This window comes from Phaethon aethereus, assembly GCF_964289735.1.
Source record: "Phaethon aethereus genome assembly, chromosome: 2".
NCBI lineage: Eukaryota > Metazoa > Chordata > Aves > Phaethontiformes > Phaethontidae > Phaethon > Phaethon aethereus.
In genome coordinates this window covers 74,433,667-74,447,766 of record NC_138582.1, presented here as the reverse complement: position 1 = coordinate 74,447,766, position 14,100 = coordinate 74,433,667, and the positions used below count along the sequence as shown (strand labels likewise).

General features: G+C 43.4%; 1 protein-coding gene across 1 annotated transcript in view; it reads right to left on the bottom strand.

Moving 5' to 3' along the window:
- The window catches only part of TMEM245 (transmembrane protein 245), a gene marked incomplete at both ends in the record, with an annotated part of 83,423 nt that extends 75,599 nt beyond the window's left edge, over window positions 1-7,824 (bottom strand). The window contains one exon of the mRNA XM_081996610.1: window positions 7,198-7,824. Within this exon, the coding sequence (XP_081852736.1) occupies window positions 7,198-7,824 (627 nt within the window). The remainder of the gene's footprint in view (window positions 1-7,197) is intronic.
- Window positions 7,825-14,100: the final 6,276 nt, after the last annotated feature.

Here is a 14,100-nt window from a genome sequence, read left to right as displayed (position 1 = left end):
CCTTCCTTGGAATGTTGCCCCAACAATTTAACATCCATCAGTGAACACATTTCCTACCTGCTTCATGTAACCCAGCCCACAATAAACACAACATTGAAGACTAAGCAGAATAACCAACAGTTCCTTCTTTTGACATATGCCCTGCCAACCTTCCAGAAGTTTCCAGTTTTTAACAAGTCAGGACCTAACAAGTGGCATGTTTCAACCCTTTCTTTTTCTAGCTCTACCTTCTCCCTTTGCCAGTTCAAAACACTGTTTTTTTCTCAGGCTGCTCTTTTCCACTTGGAAAAGAGTTTTTCCACTTGGAAAAGTTTGTTTGTTTTATTTTTTTGAGATATTTAAAGCTGTTTGATGAAACTACGGATCTAATTCAAACACCTTCCTATTTTCACAGGATCTTAGAATAGTTTGGGTTGGGAGAGACCTTTAAAGGTGATCTAGTCCAAGCCCCCTGACAATGAGCAGGGACATCTTCAACTAGATCAGGTTGCTCAGAGCCCCATTCAACACGACCTGGAACATTGCCAGGGATGGGGCAGCTACTACTTCTCTGGGCAACCTGTGCCAGTGTTTCACCACCCTCAACATGAAAAATTTCTTCCTTCTATCTAGTCTAAATCTGCCCTCTTTTAGTTTAAAACCATTACCCCTTCTCCTATCACAACAGGACCTGCTAAAAGCTCTATCCCCATGTTTCTTACCGTTCCCCTTTAAGTACTGGCAGGCTTCTCTCCTCCAGGCTGAACAACCCCAACTCTCTCAGCCTGTCCTCACAGGAGAGGTGTTCCATCCCTCTGAGCATTTTGGTGGCCCTCCTCTGGACCCTCTCCAACAGGTCCATGTCTTTCCTGTGCTGAGGGCTCCAGAGCTGGATGCAGGACTCCAGATGGAGTCTCCCCAGAGCAGAGTAGAGGGGCAGAATCCCCTCCCTTGACCTGCCGGCCACGCTGCTTTGGATGCGTTTTCCCATTTTTTTTCAGGGTTATGAAAAAAAAATAATGCCCTATCTTACCACTTCCCTTTAACATTTAAAAATAAAATTTTCATTTGTAAATAGAGATTTTAATTATTTTTCTTAAAACAGGAAATTCTTAAAAACATTGACCAAAGATTCACAGGGCACTTTTGCAAACTTTTAAAACAGTGCTGCACTGAGTAAAGCTGGTTGAAGAAGTGATCTATGACAGCAGTTAATTATTTCTACCTCTTCCTCCTCAGTGGCAATGCAGGCTGGCAAAGGAAAATGAACCTACTGCAGAAGCCAAGCAGAACAGTGTTGGACTTGAAAAATGATGCAACACAAGACATTAAATAAATTACTAAAAGACAAACTGTGTTTGCCATTAGGAACATCACAAGGTTTTCTTTATCAGTCCGTTCATTTGAAAATGGTTTTCTAAATAATAAAAAAGATAATAAGGAGGCAGGTGAGGAATTATGAAAATGTCATTTTGATTCCAGTTTTCAGTACCAAAATTAATCCCATGTGGCTTCACTGTATATTCCACAAGTACACCACAGGAAATATCCCACAATGTGCAGAGTTTGGCAGAATGAAGGGCAGTTACACGTTCTTCATGTAGCATGGAGACAGTCTTTGTCAAACAGATACAAAACCAAAAAACCCCAAAACCAGCTAATCACACATGTAATACTATTGCCCAAATCAGAACAAACTCAACCACCTCTTCCCTTCCCTAAGGAAGCCATCATTCATGTAAGCAGGTAAATGACACCCTGATTTTTTTTTTTTTTTCCTAAGTGAACACAAGTAAGCCTAAACCTGACAGACTGGGTTATTCCTTGCCCTAAGTCCAAAGGAATTGGACTAGAGGTTGCAGTTCATGCATATAAATCTAAACAAGCTCATAAGCCTTTTCAAGAAAGGTACCTCACAGCAGGTTCTCCCAAAACTGAGGGTGGGTGTGGAAGATAAAAACAAAGGTGGAAGAGAAAACACTATCAACACCTCAGTCTTTCCCTGCCTCTCCCTGTCCTGTTTTTAAATAGGCCACATGTGGTCTCCACACATTTGATCTCTACCAAGTTGTGAAAACAAACCAGAAACTGTGGTTTTGGTAAGATGTGTTTACAGCCAGCTACTGACTGCACGATTTATAAGTCACAATACCAAATAATGAAAGGATTATTATAAGCAGCAGAAAGAATACTTGAGGGCTTTTTCAGTTTTGTGTTTTTTTCTGCTGGGCAAATTTTAGAAACCTGTAAGTCTGCTCTAAGAAGAAAGGGAAGGGGGAAAAAAAAACCAAATCGCCCTATCTGAAACACTCAAAAAATAGGAATTATAGGCAACTCAAAAATCAGAACTGTGTTTTTGTCATTTATAGCTATTCCAACATTATAGTCAAACTTAACCCTTTCCTTTGCTAGAAGAGAAATTGCCCCACCAAGTGAACTTGACAAAATGTAGATGCTTTTTTTGCCTCCACAGGTGATATTCAGTAGCACTGTCGAAGACAAGCATCTTGGAACCTGTGACCCAAAATATTTGCCAAGAAGTATGTTCGAGAACTTCTGTCTGCAAGCATTACCTTAGGGACTGCTGACATCTAGTGCCAACAGAAGTGGAGGTGCTCCTCGTCTTTGATGGCTTCCCTGACAGGGAGCAGACAGCTGACCAGCCAAAACAGACAACATCTATTTTGACAATATTCCAATGCAGTGGTCATGACAAATGGTGTTTCTAGATTTGCCCAGCACTGTAGTGAGGAAAGGATTGATGAGGTCCTCTAACTGCATGCTAACCGCTAGAACCCAATGAGTTGTACCTAGTACAGTCAGAAATATAAAAATACACTGGCACACACACATGTGAGCATGCAGTTCTGACCCTGACCAATAGCTTGTGACAAACCAAGGAAGAAAGACTGGCCATGGAAGAAAGATTTTGTCAGCCCTGTAACCAAGTTCAGTCCAGAGTATTCTGCCAATTACATCAGATTTAATTTACTAACATGAACTTCAGAGTCAATGTAGAGCAGCTGTATAATTTCTTTCATCTGCTGGGATCTATAAACTATTTTCTAAATAAACATGAGCATGTGAACCCTGCTGGAAAAAAAAAACTAACGAATAGCTGGCATTGCCTGTATGTTACTCTAAGTGTAAAAATGTCAGGCTAAAGTAGACTGAACTCTTGCCACAAGTCAGAGGAATTTCCCGTACCTTAAATACAGTGCTAGATACAAGCATACTTCCTACAAAACTAGAACAAAGCAGTCCAAGATTAGTCTTCAGAAGGTATGCTAACTGCAAGGGTAACCATGCTGAAATTGCCATAGCGCATAAACGTCCACTATGGGACAAACTCCCCTCCTTTTCATGAAAAAAGGGTACAGAAAAACATTCCCCTTCCCTATTATATGTACCTGAAGTCCATGCAGAGTGCACATCCTCTACATAAGACTTCTGCAAACAACCCATAGACAAGGTTGGAGTCAGAGCAAGGAACTCACCGGGAATTTATAACCTGTTCCTTGCTTTAAGGCCCAGCAGCCTACTACATCTCTTGAGCAAGCTTCTTCAAAGATGATGCAAGAACTGTAAAGCACGAAGGGCAAGAAAAGGAGACAGTGGGAAACAACACTAGCCTAAGATCTTGGACTTGTTCTTCAAATGCAGTGTTTTGCCATCACCTGTCAAATGGTCCTATCATGGAGGTATCTAGGATTCTGGATTCCTAAATCACACATGTGGCTTAAGAACCACAGACAGGAATATAGCCATTTCCAAACCTTCATTCATGAACACCACAAATGGCTTTCCCAGGGTTGAGGACAACAGTACAAGAAAGCTCTGGAACACACTGGTGCCAAGATATAGTTTACTATGTCATTATCACATGCAATTGCTGCATTTGGAGAACATTTTTGCCAGAAGTGAAGACAATTTCTGTCTCTGTATTATGGTCTAGTAGATACCATAAAAATACCTTTAGTTAGAGAACAGCAAATTGGTATCCCCAAACCCCGTAACTGTTCTCAGTCAAACTCTAATGATAGGCATCCTCTCACTTATCTAATACAGCAGAGGGAATCAGAAAGGGAGAAGGCAACCACACGTTCTTCTCTCTGTAAGCACCAGGGCTATCCAGGTGGGGATAAGCTCCAAGTAAGAATAAATACACTATGTGCCTTCGCAGCCCAAGGCAGAATCGTTGGTGGCTACAGCACAAACATTTATAGTTCAAAAGATGAAAATTACCATAAAGAAATGTACTATGGTAGTCAGATACTGGTCTTACACTTCGAACAAGCCGTGCTTGCCCATCTCTTTTATGCTTTTAATAAATTATTTATATATTATACCCTTGGCAAGAAAGTATTCCTTGCTAAGGGGAAAATGTACTTATTTTATGTTAATTAAGTTATTCTGTATTTCAAAACACATAAATCTAAATTGGCTTAGTGGGCTGCTAAAAGAAACAGTGGAAGAAATTAAATTACCGTTACTTTTGCTTACCACATACATAGGGTATCTACAAACAAAAATAGTTGTAATCTTCATTCAAGATAACATACACAAGGAATCGTGAAGGATTAAGGTCCCAGAGAAGAACAGTACAATGGAGCAAAATTTTTGTAATATCCAAAAATTCTGTGCAGCTGACAAGCAGACTGTACACGTGCAGAGTCCTGCAGTATAACGTGGCAATTAAACGGTCTTAAAACGCTTAACTGAAGTTAAAGGAGATCCTTACTAACTGATCCAGCTCAAGGCTCCTGAGCAGCATGGATAGAATTAAGTTATCCTGCTACAGCTCTGAGATAATACAAATCAGGTAACAGCAAAATTAAAAAAAAACTGGAATAGAAAAATACAGTAACTTGTATGTGTATGAGTTCAGGTTACTTACAAAGGGAAGCCCACAGTTTATTTCTCACATAGGGCCCCAGAAAGAGACATAGGCAGCTTGTTTAGAAAGCTACAACCACCTGTTTACTTAAGGAAGTCCATAGTCAGTTATCTTGACATGAACCCCAAAATCTTCGTGAGGAACTCAAGTCAGAAGAGTTCTGGGAGTTTACTATCTTTTGCCCAGCTTAAATCTTATAGCACTTCAATGAACACAACTGTCACATCAGAAACACTGGTGCAAAACAAAAGCATCAGACACTGCTAAATAAAATCACACTGAGCACGCACGGACATCCAGCAACGCATTACAACCATAGCTACGAGGTTAAATCAGCACAGCTTCCTTTAGTACCCTTACACTTACCCAGCGTAAGCACAGCTTAATTAACCAAGTTTGAACAAAGGACTGGACTTAGCCAAGTCACTTAGTGTAGCGATATCGCTGATTTGTTAAAAATAAAGTGGGTAGGCCAATGCAAAGGAAAGTCTTAAGCTTATGAAGTAAATGGTGTGGTAACTAATCAAAACCTCCTATCAGTACCAAGCCATGCTTAGACTCTTCCACCACTCAGCTGAAGGTAAAGGTGGTTGTGTCTTGCCTCTCTATAAAAATAGAGTGTCTCTGTCTGTCTACTCAGTCTTAATTATACTTCTGAGGACAAAACAGACCAGGAACACATCTCCCTGACATTTTCCAGCATCTGACAACACTTCAGAATAGAAAGCCAAGAAAATATCTTTTTCCAATGTATAACTTCAAGAGGCAAAACACATCCTCCAGCTCATCCTATTCACGCTAGAAATAGCTCAAAATATCCCTTTGTCAGCACATTTGAGAGAACTATTACTTTTTTGTTACTCGTATACACCTCCAAAGTTGTGTTTGAGATATCAGCTCCACCACAGGAATAAAACCAGTATTCAAAGAACGTGTAAAATTCAAAATCAGAAGTCTAGGCAAGCTTGTTAGAGGTTGGTTTTTTCCTTGACAGTTTCTCTCTCTTGCCCACATAAGACCAGTTTTAGGTAGTTCTTCAGTTCTACCTCCAAATATATCCTCATTAAATCAACTGTGTATGTCATTTTCCACTCAAGGGCGGGGGGGCTTTGTTGTTTTCTCTAAAAAAAAAGGAGTAGCTTAAAATAATTTTTTAAAAGTCTTTGACACCAAGCAATCTCAGCATGCCAACTGTACATCAGTATTTAATAAACATACAACTTCCTGATCTTCCGTGCTTTCACATTACCCATTTGCTTCAGATATGTAGTATTTTTTGCATTTTCAAGTATAACTAAGAAAGTGAAAATGAGTTCTGACAGAGGTTTTAACTAGTCTACCTACTGAAGACAGCACAGGGAAAAATAGTCTCCCAGATTACCATAAGTAACATCTGTAAGTTAAAAAAACGGCTTTACTTTTTAACGTTCAAACTGAGTTTGCACCGTTTGATACTTCAAGAATGAAAAAAAGAAAATCAGTGTAAAATAAGCCTTAAGATGCCTCCCCCCCAAGTCACTTGCGGTGCTGAACTGCTATTTCCCAAGACTTAAGACACATCTCACAGGTCAACTGAGTCGATGTTTGCCCCAGACCTCGCTTGAGTTAACTCTGACTTGACAGGCATCTCGAAACTGGGACACGACTAAACTACGGACGCGAAATCCCGACAGCGAAAACGTCTCTGCTTCTGCTGCACCCGCTCGGTTATACAGAGCGCTGCTCCACGCCACGGGTTACAACTCGGGAGCTTCTTTAAAGCTATTTTACGTGCGGTTTTCATAGCGAAGGCTAGGTTGGCCCTGCCCCACCGCTATGCCGTGAGGGCTGGTGGCCTGCGCCGGGCACGCCTGGCGCTGCCGCGCCCCCAGCACTGCCGTGCGCCCCGCAGCCAAACTCACACCCACGTCCCGCCAGCAGAGTTTTTGCGCCCTGTACGGAAAAGAAAAAATAAAAATAAAAAAAATAAAAAAAAAGAGGCTACGGCGACTTCAAACAGGCGCCGTACGATTTTACACGTTTGCGTCCGCAAACCGCCGCCGCGCAACAAGTGAGATGGCGGCCGGCGCCGCGCCCCAGCCCGCGCGCCGCAACCGCTCGTGGGGCAGCCCCAACGGCCGCCGCCGGGCAGGCACGGAGGCAGGGAGGGAGGCAGGCAGGCAGCGGGAGCGCCGCGGGCAGGCGGGCAGCGAGGGCCATGTCCCCCACCCCCGGCTGGGGCCACGCACCTCCGAGGCGGCGAAGGGGAAACTGGCGCCCGCCGTCCCCCGGGGGAACTCGGCCACCTCGGAAGCCCCTTCCAGCCCGAGGCGGGCACTCACCCACTGGCTGCTGAAGTAGTCCAGCCCCTGGCAGATGAGGCGGGCGGCTTGGGCCAGCAGCACCTGCACGCCCAGGGAGCTGCCCAGGCAGTAGAGCCCATAGAGCAGCGGCCCGCCGGCGCCCAGGAGCAGCAGGAGCCGCCGCCGCCGCAGCACCTGCTCGCCCAGCGCCTCCACCCCGTAGTTGGCGAAGCAGATGGGGAGGAGGAGGGCCGCCAGCAGGACGGGCGTGCGGGAGCGGTGCAGACGGCCAAGCCAGCGGCGGCCCAGCGCCGTCAGGGAGCTCTTGAAGGGGTGCAGGAAGGTGCCGCAGAGCACGGCCCAGAGCAGCGGCCGCAGGAAGGCCTCCAGGATGAAGTAGACCAGGACGGCAGCGCCGCAGCACAGCCCGGCGAACAGCAGCGCCCCGGTGTTGTAGAAGGCCTGCTTGATCGGCTTCTCCAGCCGCGGCAGCGACATCCCCGCTGCCCCGCCCGGGCCGCCCAGCGGCAGCCGCGGCATGGCCGCCGCCGCGCCCTCCGCCCCGGCGACACCCGCTCTGGGGGAGCCGCCCGGCCGCCGCCTCTGTGCTGGCGAGCCCGGAGGGGCCGCGGCCGGGGCCGCCGAGGACTCTCCGCTCTCAGCCATGGCGCCCGCTCCCTCCCGCGCCGCGCCGGCCACGGCCGCGGCTCCGGCCGCCGCTGCCAGGGGGGGAGGCGCCGCAGCCATAGGCGAGGGCGCAGAGGGGCGGCCGGGGCTGGAGTGCCGTGTGCCCAGCCCGGCGGGGAAGGGGAGGGGAGTTGCCGGCGGGGAAGGGTGCCGGGAAATGTAGTTCTGCTCCGGGAGAGCCAGCGCCGCGCTCCCTCCGCGGCAGGGCCCGCCGCAGCAGGGGCCGGGGGCCGTCCCGCGGATCCTTCGTCCCGCGGGTCCTTCGTCCCGCCCTTCCCGCTTTGGTGCTCGCTGGGCGCCGGCCGAGGCTCCCCAGCGTCTTCGTGACTTTTGCTGAAGACGACTGCCAAGGGCTGGAGCTTGGAAGAGCCCAGCAGCCTCCCCTCACAGCCCCTATCGCCGCTCCCTTGAATGCTCTCCCGACTGCTGGTTTAATCTCTGGAAGCTGAAAACATTCGGAAATTTGCAGTGTCATTGCAAGGTGGAGAGCAAGACTGGTTAGGCAAGCTGGAGAATTTTGTCTTGTCTGAACGTGTTCTGGCATCAAATTATTTAACGAGGAAGCATCTGTGCTTTTGCTGGGAATTAGGCCCACTGAAAAAGTAGTTGTTCTGTCCGGGTTTTTTAGACCGGACATTTGTGACATTATGTTGTATCAAATGTTTTTTTGCAAATCATCTAGGGAGGAGGTAATTTCCTGCATCCGGCATACACCAGACCTCTGTGTCCACCCATGAGGGTGACAGCTAATATTTTACAGGTGGTTTAAATGCCTCTATGATAAATATGCTTGATCTGAGCAAGTTGTGCGAGGGCTGGAATCCACAACTTTTGAACTAGCTCAGTGCTAGCACTGTGCTACTCAAGGTTTTCCTTTCACAGCTTCATACAACCTTTCATCAGGTACTAAAGCTATTGGCAACACTGCCATAAACCCTCCAGAGGGATCTTCCTCTTCTGAATGAGAAATGCAGCATAGCCTCTGCTATGCTGAGAGGTTGTATACTTCTGAACATGTGAAAAGTGAATAGATAAGGGAATTTGATTATTTTCCTTTTCCCCCCCCCTCCTTTTTAGAATTTACATGCAAATTTAACATTATGTAACTTCATGGTACATTTGTGTCCAGCAGGACTTTGGTGGAACGTTTCTTGCATGATGCAGATGTCTACAAGTTGAAATTACTCTAAGCACAATTGGTTTTAACTTGTAAAATGGGAATACAGCTGTTCATAGCCCAGCTTTTAAAGGCAGAGCAATATAAAGACAAGAGACTATAGCCGAGAACTGTCCCTGTCATCATCCCAAGGAGTAAAGGTAGAGGTTTTTCCACAAACCTCCTGTAACCGTGTTGCATCCTAGAGGTGCGGTGGGGCTGGGCCCAGGCAGTTTCCTAGAGCTTTTGCACGGCGGTCCTGACTTCTCCATGCTGCGGTGCCTTTCCTGCCAGCTGCACACCCGTTCGTGCTTATAGAGGTCCCTCTTGGCTCCTGCAGCTCCTTGGCTTCAGTTGCCGAACGGATCACGTGGAGCTTCGACAAAGTGCTTTAATTTCACACAGTGGAGGCATTTATAGACCTACAGGTACCTCGTTTGATCCTGATGGTGATGAGGCATTGCAAGCAGTCGTCCACGAGAAGCTTTTATTGCACCTTAAAACGATCCTGTCACTCACTGCTCTTTGATCAGACAGATCTGCCTCCTGGCAGGGTGTTGAAACAGGTAACAAGCACGCATCGCTACCTGAATCTTTTCTCTTCAGTTCCTGTGGAGCAGAGGAAGCATGCCAAAAAGAGACTCTGATGGTTCATTATAATACATTTATTACATTAAATTTCAATTAGCAAGTGTCAATTAAGATTTACACAGGGTGGGAGTTGACAGACAAACAGAGATGCCAGCAAACCAAATCTTCATAGGCACATCCTTATTCCTTTGATTTTTCTTAACAGACTCAGGCAGTCATTCTTCACAAATAGAATTTAATGTCACCTCTTTGACTTGAGTGAAGCTATAAATATTAATTTACATAAGCTGAAGATTTGGTCCTTACTGTAGAAAACCTTTCCAATTCTGTGTTTCACTATTCATTATAAGCAACTAAATACATCAGAAATAAAATTAAAAAAAAAACAACAAAACACAAACCCACAATGCAATAAAATAAAGATTTTTAACTCATGTATTATCACAACATGAACAATTAAGAACACAGACATGACCATAAACATCAGAAAACAATCTCTGAGGTGACAACTGAAGGAGGATGCATGATCTTCACAAGACGTGCCTCGAGCTCTAAAAATTTAATTCCACAACAGATTTCAAAGAGTGACTGCAGCCTTAACAGCTGGTTTTGTTTAAGATTAGAAATTGTATGTGATTTTAGATTAGATGCCAATTTAGGTATAAATTGCGCTCATACATTATGGCTATAAAAATGCCTAAACCACAAAGTAGTGCACCTCAGGGTCCTGTACTACCAGAAATTCTCCAACAGTCACTTTAGATGTATTTTTGCTATTAGTAATTCTTCAAGGGGGAGAGGGCAGCAAAGGAATGCTTTTGTGTCAATGTAGAAAACATGCATGTGCCTAAAGGTACACATGTGGTAAGTACTGATAGTCCTTGGTGCTCTCCTATGTACAGGGAAATATAATATTAGGTACTAACTCAAAAGAGAAGCTTGTAACTTCTGCCTGCCGTTGCAGTAGCACCCATGATTTCGTGCACTGAAATGAAGATTTTGAGTCCCCTTCAAGAGATCCCAGACACCCCTAGTTCTCATTCACTCCATGTGCAGTCAGCACAGCCCAAAGTTACAAAATATACCAAAATACTGGGTTCTGAGGTGGCCATGAAGCAGAGGAGACGGACAATGCTGGCACCAGGAAGTTAATCATGATTTATACCTGAAATAACATGAAACTATGAAATAACTCAGCAGCAAAGCCACAAGGTGTCAGCACTGGCCTGCATATTTAGAAAATAACTCTTCCTGCTTGAGAGACTTTTTGATTGTTTTAACCTGTATTACTGAACATTTGCGAACATTCAGTTGAGGTTAATCTCAATTAATTCACCTCAGTTTCATGACAAAGTAAATTCCTCTTCAGATGAATGAAAAAATATTCAACGTAAACTACTGCAGTTTCAATAGTAGTAGGACCAAAGAAAAAAATATATAAACCTTAAAATTCATCATTAAGATATAAACTTTGTATCTTTAGGTCATCAGCACATACCTTTGTATTATGGGCTAAATAAAAATATTAATCTTTTATGCAGCTCAGCTGCAAAGATGAGATGACTCCAAATTAAATGTCATTTACAAAATAGTGGTAAAAATGAAAACCAGGTCTTGGGAACACCAGCTCTGGTTGTACCCAGTGATTATACTGGGTTATATACAGTGATTATAGCAGTGACTGACTTCCTTGCAGAAACAACTTTGTTCAATATCTCAATTACAGTATATGGTATTATCAGCAGTGTTATACTTGGATGATTCACGTATAAGACTATGAAACTTGTTAATAAGGGGAATGAAATGCATAGTAGCAATGCAGAGCAGTCAATAGCACCAACACAAAGATGTTCGCTCAGTGGACCAGCATGCAAAACAGAGCACCAGTAAGACCTTGAGATGAACAAAATCCAGAGCACTGTCTTGCAGGGTTAGCCCACATGGCAGCTGCATGCATGGAACATGAGTTGGATATACAACGATCTGAGTAGCAGAAGAATATTTTGTCCTCATCAGGTTTGTGACGAAATGCCTTACCAATCCATCAAAAGTTACATAGCACAAGACAAACAGAATGTAATTTAAGACCCTCTGTTGAGTATATTTCAGGCCTCTATTGATCACCATCGCTTGGATAGTGCATAAGAAGCTGACACTCATGAGACCGATCTTTTCTTGCAGCCAGCAACTACACGGTAGCCATACTACAAACACAAGAAATGGAGCACACAGTGTAAAAGCAATGGATTTCTTGGTGCCTTGAGCCAACTCTTCTTCTCAGTCCACCAGCAAGGAGCTAAAATACCAGCTCAAACCTGAGCGATATCAGAAATTGAAGCATGCTCGTTTCTACAGCTTTTTCTTGCTGAGTATTACGTGAGTTCCTCCTCTCTGTTCCCAGTCTCTAATATAATTGCATCTTCTTCTTTTCTGCAAAAGCCTTTTCTCTCTGCTTCAGAAGCTGCTCTGTCTGGCCAAGCAATGGGGCAGTGATGACAGTAGATAAAGAACACACAAATTTGTAATATTGGCAACTTGATTATAGTTGCATCAAGTAGGTTACAAAAACACAGCATAGAGGTCACCACAGGAACCTCAACGTTCTACTTACTTATACTAAATGACAATTGGGTTAGTACTTTGTTAAAATACAGATGATTATATTTATTTACAGCTTCACTGTGATTCTGATGGTGAAAAAGAAAAAAAGAATGTAGTCCCCCACATCTGTTAATTTGCTACTGTGACCAGCCTCACTGACTTAAGTGGAATTACTCAGGGTAATAAATTTCAATCTATGGCACAGGAAAGAATTGTTAACACAGGGCAGCCACAGAGACTTCTTTAGCCTCACAGAGACCTTTTTTTTTGCCCTTTTATAAATGCCATAACACACATTTTCTTAGACTAAAAAGGCATTTATTATAACAGGTTTATAAATATTGTTGTCTGTCACTGTCAAATAGCTAACAAGGCTCACTTGAACACCAACATTTAGTATAAAACAGTTGTTACAAAGCAGTATTTTAGGGCATGCACTGATTGTAAAGTAGTCCCGTAGGTCACCATAATTTCTTTATGTATTCATTCAGTGTTATTTTTCTGAAAAGACTAGGGCATAAATACAAAGAAGTTTCATGAGTGCTTCTGGACTACAAAACCCCAGTTCTGCACTCCTACCCGACCAAACGCTCACTGACTTCACACGGGTGCTGGGTAGTGGCATACAGAACAGAGCCTAGTGTAAAGAATGCAGACCACCACTTAGCGCTGTAGTTGCAAGTTGCTTACTTGTAGGTTTTAGCTATGCATTGGTTGTGAGAACGCTGAACAAAGTCAAATGGTAGAGATGACATCTCAGGTTCAACATACAAAATAATAATAAAAACCAAAGTGGCGAGAGTCAACATAGTTATGACAGCCTGCTTACTTGCAAAGTGGTTAAACGAAACCAGACCTCAGGATATATTAATCAGAAATACCAGGCACCTGTTTTAACCTAACTCATGATGCTTCAAATATGCTAACAAAATGTATCTGCCTAAATAAAGGCTGGAGACATCACACACAAATATCAGGGTCCCACCATTTCATTTTTCTAATTAGTTAATAGGTTTGGAATTTCATCTTTGACTATCTGTGTCACGACTTGAATGATACTTCCAGCTATAGAGAAAATCTGTTGTGGTAATTTTTTCTATTTCAGTTTTTGTCATTGGTTTCATATCACCAACTGTGAAAAACTGAAAGAGAAATCGTTGCTTTATATGAGAGCAGTCCAATATTTCAGAAGCAGATATCCTATTTTGTACTTAAATTACTAGATTTAAATATGGCGTCTGTGCTTTCTTTCCTATTATCCTAATACTCTATATGACAATATTTGCTTGACTTACTGAACTTATCCTTGTTTCATCTAGTTTGGAAAAAAATCCATAAATAATACTGTAAAAACACTCATGTGAGGATAATTTTTGTACCAAAGAAGGTGACAAAAGGTTGGTATATAAAAATGGCAAACATCATACTCTAGCGGGTAACATCTCAGATTTCTATATATTCTTTTGGATCACTCTGCCCCCACCCCCCATCAGCTAGGAGTCAGGGAGCACGTAGGATTCTGTGTTTTGTCATCTTTTATCTTCAAAGCAGAGTCTACTTTTTTATTTTTAAACTCTCTTGTATAATTTTCAGACTTACACACACACACAAATACCTTCAGCAAATTTCCATTGCCTAAATATTAATTCTGGGGAAGAATATTTTTCATTAATCTAAACTTTGCAGATCATTCTTGTGAAAAATCAGGAAGAGTATTTTTATTCATTGGCACACAACCTAAGTGAATTGTTCCTTTATTTAGTCTTCTACTAATACCATCTTATGAAACTGAACTGCATGATGTCAAGCTTAAGGGAGAGATGTGAAACTAAATTAAGCAATGCATTGCAATCACTAGTTGCCATAAAATGTTCACTGCCCTAGGTAGGCATTGGAGCCATAAAAAA